Source organism: Dipteris shenzhenensis, chromosome 32 (assembly GCF_047967505.1).
Source record: "Dipteris shenzhenensis isolate YYH24624 ecotype China chromosome 32, Dip_SZ_1.0, whole genome shotgun sequence".
In the NCBI taxonomy this organism is placed as follows: Eukaryota; Viridiplantae; Streptophyta; class Polypodiopsida; order Gleicheniales; family Dipteridaceae; genus Dipteris; species Dipteris shenzhenensis.
Genome location: NC_141627.1, coordinates 41,073,105 through 41,082,467, shown reverse-complemented (window position 1 = coordinate 41,082,467; position 9,363 = coordinate 41,073,105). Strand labels below are relative to the sequence as shown.

At 41.2% G+C, this 9,363-nt stretch overlaps 1 protein-coding gene across 1 annotated transcript; it reads right to left on the bottom strand.

Moving 5' to 3' along the window:
* Positions 1 to 253: 253 nt before the first annotated feature.
* LOC147880761 (cytokinin riboside 5'-monophosphate phosphoribohydrolase LOG3-like) lies at positions 254 to 3,263 on the bottom strand. The gene is made up of 7 exons (XM_087371119.1): positions 2,765 to 3,263; positions 2,244 to 2,341; positions 1,911 to 1,941; positions 1,245 to 1,344; positions 1,075 to 1,145; positions 794 to 937; positions 254 to 541 (listed from the first exon to the last, which is right to left on the bottom strand). The coding sequence occupies exons 1-7, from the start codon at positions 2,870 to 2,872 to the stop codon at positions 455 to 457; spliced, it is 639 nt and encodes a 212-aa protein (XP_087227245.1). The 5' UTR covers positions 2,873 to 3,263; the 3' UTR covers positions 254 to 454.
* Positions 3,264 to 9,363: the final 6,100 nt, after the last annotated feature.

The window sequence follows — 9,363 nt, the reverse complement described above, 5'->3', positions numbered from 1 at the left end:
ACAGCAGACTCCTCTGACGGGGTTGCACCCCTCAATCCTGGAGTCGTCAGCTTTTCACTCTATCGGAGGATATAAAGTTTAAAGCAAGTAATGAACGTGAGAACGATTTAAAGCCTTTGCATCACAACGAGAGCGTTTCAGAGAAAAAGCTGTCCTAGCTGCATTTCTCAACAAACAGAATTACAGAAAACAGGGCCCGGGCCCCGGAGCGCGCTTTCTGCACAACTTAATACATCAACGGCCCTTGGCCTTTTTATTCCCTGACGCCTGCGCTGTAGTTTGTGAATTCGATTCTGATTGCAGCCACCGTCCTTATCTTGAGAATATTTACAAAGATCTGATTCAAACCCGTGTTCCCGTGAATGATAGGACTGTGCTCAAAACTTAGCCGTGCTCATGTCACAACACCATCCGATGGTACTTACAGATTTCGTAAATCTTTCCACTTTTTGAGTCACCGTCTGTTGGATGGCGAATATCCCAGCTTTTCAATGTCCCAACTTAGCCTAGGAGTCAGACGATCATATAGTGGTTCGAATTCCTGCAGCCCCAGTAATCGGTTACAATGCGCACGTCAAAGGTGTCAAAATCCAAATCCAGCGTCTAGAGCACCTTCCTTGTTCAAATCAACAGTTCGTAACTCTCCCTTGTTCAAATCAACAGTTCGTTTTTTGAAAAAAAAAAAACCAACAGTTCGTAACTCTTGTCATATGTCACCATATGTCAAAATCTAAATCGAGAGCAACAAGGAATATATCCAAATCTTCGTATTGGCACGTTCTGATTCCCCTACCTCAATTTTTCGAATCACTTCCCTTGCGCTAGGAGCTGAAACAATTATATGCCGAGCCGCAGGTTTAATGAATCCTTCCTCCACCCCTTTGTCGAGCAAAGCCAGCAACGCATTGTAATATCCGTTCACATTCAGCAAGCCCACCTGCAGAGTAGCCATCCATTAGCGTACCCTAGAATCTTGTCGATGATATAGAAAGACTAAAAGGTTCCAAATTCTGCAACGGGCGAAATGGCAGTGCCAAACGTCCAGCTCAGAGAGGGTTTTTCACAGACTTATACCGGCTTATCATGTATCCCGAGTTGAGACCACGTCGTCATCTCTAGTAATTCTTCTAACGTCCCATAGCCACCTGTTATGGCACACCATTCAAACATAGCAAGCGAGTAAAGAAGTACGGTGACCCATCTTTCAGATGCTCTGTGATGCTATTGACGAAATTATAAAGCACCTGGAAGGGCGATGAAGGCATCCGCTTGACGCGCCATCTCTGCCTTGCGTTGGTGCATGTCAGCAACAACCTTCAGCTCACCCACCGTCTCTCCAGAAATCTGCAACAAGGATGCAAAACATCCACTATTTTATAATCCCTGATTCCTTGAAAATATCTGCCAATTCTTTGCCATTCTGTTCAACGAATTACAATATGTAATCATCTAACTGTCAAGTTAGGAATGAATTTATACTATCCGACAAAGAGTGTGGCTGATGAGGATTTCCAAGTCATAATACACAAGGATGTATTACTGAAAATAGAGCAACATCCAATTCAGTAGAGCAACATCCAAGTCGTAATACACAAGGATGTATTACTGAAAATAGAGCGAAATCCAAATTCCCATTCTCAGCTCGTAGACAGAACTCTAGCGTCTGGGCCGTTACGGAACTAATCAAGGGTGTGTGTATTTGCAGGGTGGAGAACCATTCAACTTAAAATAAGAAGAGGGGTAGCTCGACGCTTTGGTTTTAAAGTTTCTCTGTACTTCACATAACGCAGATGCTGGAACTCAGACCCCCAACAGTACAAGTTTTGTAGCGCGACCCTGAAAACTGGAAAAATAAGAAGAGGGAAAGCTGCTTCAGTGTATCCAGGTTTGCAAGGTATGGTAGTAGGTACCTCAAGAGGCATAAGTGCCTTTGGAATCACCCTGTCGTACATGCCACAATCGTAACAAATGAAAAGCACAGAGTCAGGCTTAGAGAGTCAAATTTGAACCTTTCAATATGTTCCCATTGAAATGAGCAAATGCAGCTTCGTGCAAGTCTGCATATATTTTACAATCATCCTCCTTCAAGATCTCTACGTTGTTCCTCTATCCAATGTAGGGGTACCACGCTATGCCCAAGATCCGTTTGCATAACAATAAAAGATCGCTATTCTTTCACAAGATTGCAGTACATCCCATACAATGATTATTCGGTTATTATATGCTGATATATGTTGACCTACCCAACGACATGGCATCCGCCGTCATAAACCGTTTTAGAAACCAGTCCCATCAGACCAATACTGCCACCTCCATATACCAGATTGATTTTCTTCTCCACCTAATCAGAACAATCCCGTCAGCCAACGCAGAAGTCTCTTGCCGGCATTGCAAGGAGCTCTCAAAGCGCAACGGACAATCACGAGCCAATAAGACGCTTCATACAAAAGCTCAAACTCAAACTGTTAACAAGTAATTCAAATCTTTCTTTGGTAGGATAAAAGTTGGCAACTTAGCACCGAGAAAGACATGATTCTACGACTGAGGCAGCATCAAAGATGATATGCGCAGTGCGCACTGTTTAATTAATTCTGAGTACGAATAGAACTCGAGAAGGTTCTACGACTATGCAGCACCAAAGACCATGTTCTGCGGGCGCAATGTATAAAGGCTCACTGAAGGATCGGTTTGATCAGTGGATTATATCATAGCACAATACAGTTTATGCATATTGTTCGACAAAAAATTTAGCAAGGTGCCATACCAGTTCTTTGCCAAGGTCGAGAGCAGCATCACTATAGATACGCTTATTACCGCTGCTGCTTCCGCAGAAGACACAGATCCTCCTGAACCGAGACTTCTTGGCTTCCATGCGGATCTGTACGCACACGGAAAACCAAGCTTCCTAAGTGCCTGCCGCCTGCCCAAAATACCTCAGCTCCGGGTCCTTTTATGGACCCAAGTAGTGGCCAAGGACATACTCATCCGTAGTGCGGAGATTTTGCTTTCCCGACAGCTAGAAGCAACCAACGAAACAATTCCCCACCACCAAAACGAATCTGCAATCCTCTCACGAGCGCTACACCTGCATTCCCGAATCCGTTGGTCACGAGCGCACACGGCGGGGCTTTGGAGCAGTCATGCAATCAATCAAGATCACGAGGGAACATGACAGGAATCGGGAATGGATGCTTTGCAGAGCGGACTAATGGGAGAACTCGAGCACGAAGGGGTGGATGGGCAGGTTGGATTCTGAGCTTGGAGTCTACTTGAAGAAGCAAAGGCTAAACGAGATGACAGAAGGCGTTGGAAAGATAGTGTGAAATTGGCTCAAAGCGAAAGAGAGAGAAGAATCCGTAGAAAGAGAAAAGATCCGAACATTCTTCCCGCCTATCCGACGTGGCAGAATTGCGGCGCGCCGTCCAACGTAGTACGGCCTGGGCAACGTGGCCCTTTCATGGCCGTTCAGATGCACTGCTCGGACGGTTGTAGGGGATATTGTAAGACAAAATGGGCCTTTTAACAGCTTGCCACGTAATAGGCTGGAGAGCCGTACATTGCCACCTTAAAGACGTTAAAAATACCGTCGCTCCAGATTTGGCAGCCCTTTTGCATTCAATAAGATTTTGCCCCGGTCGCTGCTTGTGGCAAATATGCCAAAGCTCTGGCCATCCGTGGCAATGGTTCCCACTCGCGTGAGCTACGTGAGTCTCTTGCATCCGTGCTGAACAGGTCCGTCTTGTCTACTTGGAGAACCTTTGTCCACCGGAAACAGTAAGTTTAACGTTAGCAGAGGAGCATTTCCATTGTAGAGTGGCAGGAAGGTGGGATTTGCGGGTTGATTCAGCAGAGATGACGCTTGCCAAGGGAATCACCAACCTAGAATCGATGTGTAGCCCTGAACCACCCGGCTAGAGAGCGTGAAATCCTATCTCCATCGCGACAGGCATTTGCTTGCTTTTGGCACCGCAGAAGTAAGTGTTGCTTGTGCAAATCGTGGGCACATTTGTTGCGATAGCAGCACGAGGGAACAGTCTCTTATGGCCGCGCAAGCCTACCCAAGGGCATTTAGAGGCCACTCCTTGTTCCCACTTAGTGCTGAAGAATCCACCATGCCCAAACTCAGCATTTTTCCACGCCGCTGGAGACACGTTTCCTCATTCTCCAACTAGGAGATATGGGATTGCTGACAAGTATTATGGTATTTTGTTAAGTGGCTTCACTATTGCACTTCGATTGGTTGACGAACAGCTGGAGGTTGTGACAGAGGTCCCACTCAACGGGGACTCAATGCTAACAATTTGACAGGGTAAGCTCCTAGCTCCATGCCTGAGATGTTCCCACACAACTCCAACGCTTACTCGAAACGTAGCATTCCCGCTCAAAGAGCTAAGCGGAAACATTCTCTTAGAGGGCTTTCCCACGGTTCTCTATTCTGGCAAATATGCCTATATCTTGGCATAGCCAAGCATTCGTCTCCACGAGTGCCATGGAGCCTACACTTGCAAAAATATGACATACAAGCCTGCGTACATTGTTAATTTTAAGCTGTAACAAAGTCCGTATATGCATATTTTGAGCTACTATTGGAGCTATAGCCTCGTAATGCTCGAGTGGAGAGGGATTTATCCCGTCTCGACCCTCTCTCCACCACGGCATTGCAAGTGCTCACTTTGAGTTCCTAAATTCATGGGGCCATACATGGGAGCAGCTCAAGCTCTCAGGCATTCCCCAGCCATTTTGCTTGGTATGCTGAGCGTGGGAACACACTATTACACACTATAGCCCGCCAGCCCACCCAACCTTCATTCAATACATCTCAACTGTGGGTAGGCAATGGGCAAGCAATCTTGCATGTCTATGCACCTTGGGCATGCCTACAGTGGGCCAAGTGTGTAAACGCCCTAATTTCTCATGTTGAGGTTTTTGTCCCCGAGCATGACTAGTAGGACTAGTAAGATACCATAGGCAATCGTCATAAGAGGCCATCCCCATATCGTGGACAATGCAGGTTGCCTTGTGAAGAAGCTTGTCAGAGTGTGCGCTGAGCCATGGTGCCATCCCATAGGTTGGCACTCAGCTTGGTGATAGCTTGTGAACAAAATAAGCCCCGCAGTCACCCCCACTAGAAATGAGATCTCAAACTTCGTGCCCCTATCGTGACCTTCGTGAAATCACACAAATTTTGTCAGAACCAATTTCTGACAAAATTTGGAGCTTTGCACAACCTTCTCACCGGCTAACATCCTCAGACCGTGTGGGGGCTTGTTGGACGAGGGCAGGGTGGATAACAAATATGCAAGTCCAATTGTATAGGGGCCTTCCCCTACCTAACATACCCACCTGCGATGATGGTCTGTCCAAGGTATGGGGGTGGCCTTTGAGGGGTTCTTAACCTAGACAATTTACACATTTTTTACATAAGTTTATTTATAAAGGGATTTTGTAATCGGATTGTAGAAAAACATAAAGTTTATGAAGTATTAGGATAAAATACCTATATACGATATATTGGGCCACATGAAGGATTACGATAGAATACCTATCTAAGATACGAATACTTATATTGGACCATATGAAGGATTAGGATAAAATATTTATATTAGAAAATTTTAACATAATGACTCAGATGTGAGTTCTAATCAACAAATGAGACCACGCGTAGCTCATGAGGATGAAAGGTTGCAGAAGACGCATGGTAACTATATATTTTTTCCTCCTCGCTGGCCCCAAGAGCCAAGGTTGGTAGGTTACCCAATCAGGCCTAATTGGCAATTTTAGGGCCATCAATGCAACTAATAGCAAGTGGCTTGGCCCTTTGTGCATTTTTAAAGAATATTTAAACCAAGGTTACCCCTTATGTTGAAAGGAGCCCACCACTTCTAAAACAAAGATGGATTCTAATCCATGCCATAGCTTTATGATGCAAAGGGCCAAGGACTTTACATCACACACTACAAAATCTCTCTATAGAAAGACTTTACTAATAGATTTTAACATTAAATCTTGAATTTGATTAAAGCACTCTATCACCATGACAAGTCTACCTACTACACTAACATGAGACACCATGCACTACAAGGAGCATTGAAGAATAAGATCCAAAACTTTGGAGTAGTCCCTTGGGCCGTCCCAAATGTGAGGGCTAATAGGCACAATGTTCCTCTTACAAATTGGATGCCATTCTAGGGCTTCCTCTCATAGAATCTAGACCTATCTTTTTGTATTCACACATCCTCCAAGCCTCTTTGCCAAGTCATATTTAAGATTTTTCAAACCATAAAACCCTTGACAAAAAACATTCTTGTTTACATTCCATGAGTTTATTCATCATTGGTCTTCTAAGAAGTGCATGTTGATAAGTTATTCAATATTGGAGAATTTTGTGCAACAAACCTTTTGTATAGCCACATGTATTGCATGGGAGCTCTCATAATAAGGGTCCTAATTCCTCCCTTAAACCTAGAAGAGAGATCTTAGTCCTCCCCCCACCCTTGCTCACTCCCACCCCCTGGGCAAGGATACACAACAATTTCCCCACCTTTACATACTAAAAAAGATGGTTGTGGGCCTCCAGGAATAACGGAGGGGAGGGAAACCCATCTTGAGAGCATGAGGAACACTAACACCCTTCATGTTTGAGCCCTAAGACATCCTTTGGTTTTTTCTAGTACTATTTTTGAAAAACATATTTGTATAATGCTCCATTATCCCATAAAAGTGTGACCTCTTGTATCCAATTCTATGGGTCATCCATTTTTCTTTTGATTCTCCTTCCCTCATAACATGTGCTTTGACTACACGCACAACTTAAAAAAAACTTTTTTCTCATCTTGCGTCAGCTCTTATCTCTTCAACTCAAAGAATCTAGAAAAAGGAAACAAAAGGTAAAAGTAAGGGGCAAAAATAAGCATCTCCCTTACTTTAGTTAAATTAAGATTTTGATGTTGACTCTTAGGAGATGCGTGATTCTTTTGTCATGTTGCCTTATGCATCATCACATCTTGTATTATGTGTAGTTATTAGCTATTTGCATGTTGATACCATAAAAGAGTCTATTAGTGTCAAAGTACACCATAGTGAGATTCTCTCTCTCTCTCTCTCTCTCTCTCTCTGTCTCTCTCTCTCTCTCTCTCTCTCTCTCATTCTCCCCCTCTCTCCCTCTCTCCCCCTCTCTGTCTCTCTCTCCTCTCTCTCTCTCTCTCTCTCTCTCTCTCTCTCTCTCTCTCTCTCTCTCTCTCTCTCTCTCTCTCTCTCTCTATCTATCTATCTCTATCTCTATCTCTATCTCTGTCTCTATCTCTATCTCTATCTATCTATCTATCCATCTATCCATCTATCTATCTATCTATCTCTATCTATATATTTATTTGTTTGTTTGTTTGTTTGTTTATTTCTTTATTTATATTTATATAGCTCTCCCAAACATTCATCTAAAGTTAATCCATCTGGTCCTGCATTATAAAAATATTTTTTAACATTCTAACAACATGTTATTGTTTACTTCTTTTTCCATGTAACTCAACATGGTTTGATCTTGCTAAATTACTTAAATAGAGATAGGAAGTATATGTGTATCAACCCTTAATGCATATGTAACTCTCAAAAATAATTGTACCTTTGTATCTTTGTAGCTGTCTCTCTTCTATTCACAGAGTTGATCTCATTATCTCACAAACGATTTACACTCACATAAAACGAGGAACTAGCATGATCTAAGGTACTCACTACTAATGAACTTAAATACCCTAGGGTTGCCCTTTAAATGCATTATGGACAAGTATTAGACAGACATTAGACGTGTGAAAATGTTATTTATATGTTAGATTCAAATAAGGGAATTTTTGTTTCCTCAATGTCTTTTTTGTACCAAGACCACCATCCTATGCATTGTTCTAGCATACTTAAATGTTGGGAATGGGACATTTGAGTAAATTTTCTCCTAGCCAATAGCCATAAAAGCAACACCTTCTTAAGGAAATGTATATGTAACTCTTTTGTTTGTATAGTAAAAGATTGAACTCTATGAAAAAACTAAAATGTATGTCATGACCATGAATGAATCAAAATTAGCCATTTTACCTACTATAGATAGGACTGTATATTTTACATTCCATGGATAGGGTTTCACATTCTATAAATAGGATTATTTATTTAGCAATGCAAGAGAGCCGATGGGAAGTTAGAAAATGGCTGAAAAGATTAAATTAATGTACTTGAACTTTTGTAACTTAAGAAACAAATTTTAGATCTTTCTTTACAACCTATGCTTCGATATTGTTGGCAATAGCTATTGATTTCTAATGCAATTGTGTTATTGGATATTTGATTATATACTCAATTATCAATATTCCTCATGGTCTATGTATGCACTTTGATCTAGGAATCCTATAGTAAGAAAATTTCAAAGGAAATTTGAAGTTATTATCATTGCTAAGAAACCATATATAAGAAAAGACGATTCGTCCAATTGATTCTAAGATTAGTATTGTAAATATGTATAGAGCGGTACTTCTTAAGTAATTTCTTATAACATGTCACTTGCTTAGTGTGATTTGGTGCAGTTACTTCTTGCAAATTTTGTGAGTACATTGCATATAGGTAAGTTAGATAGGTAATGACATATGCCTTCTTTGCAAATTATAACAAATCTCGTCTAAATAGATATGAAAAATTTCAACAAATCTTTAATTTCCACCTTAAACTTTTTTATTTTTTTTAATTGAAAGATATTTCCACCTTAAACTTGATGCTGAAATTATTAGAGAAGATCTTTTGGAAGTGGATCTTCTATGTTGGACTTTGTAGAACATTGAGATTCATTCAAAATCGTCAAAATTTTATTCAACACATATAGACAAGCAAGTTTTCATTTAAAAATCGGTAGAAGTCTACATAATGAAACTTCCAAAAGCCTAAAGCTTCAAGCAATGGCCAGCATTTGCTATGCCTATCAAGGTGTGCAATGCATTCTTTTAATTGCACAAATGGATTTGAGAAGATGTTTACAATGATTTTCTTAGCTTTATAGGATGGCCAAAAGCCTAGAACTAATTTGAAAATCTTGAATTCCTACATTAATTTTCCTTACTTTTGTTTGCTTGCATGTTCTTGAAATGAGAGCATACATGTGTTAAAGGGGACGCAAAGTGACAAATCATAGCACACTGTGCCACTACAATTTTGCCTATCATGATCACTTTGAACATTTTTATTTCAAGTTGCTCGCACCCTAATAATGTATGTAGATACTAGCCTCAAGAGTGGAGGTTGATAATTATATTAATGGGTATAGAATATATAGGGTAATATTTTTGAAACTATACCAACAAATACATATCACCCACTGTATATCTAATAATA

Excerpts from the sequence above, each read along its gene's own strand:
- LOC147880761 (XM_087371119.1), bottom strand. The coding sequence starts at position 2,872 with ATGGAAGCCAAGAAGTCTCGGTTCAGGAGGATCTGTGTCTTCTGCGGA. Across the intron at positions 2,342-2,764 it reads TCGACCTTGGCAAAGAACTG|GTGGAGAAGAAAATCAATCT; the intron begins GTATGGCACCTT and ends TGTTCTGATTAG. Across the intron at positions 1,345-1,910 it reads AGGCACTTATGCCTCTTGAG|ATTTCTGGAGAGACGGTGGG; the intron begins GTACCTACTACC and ends TCCTTGTTGCAG.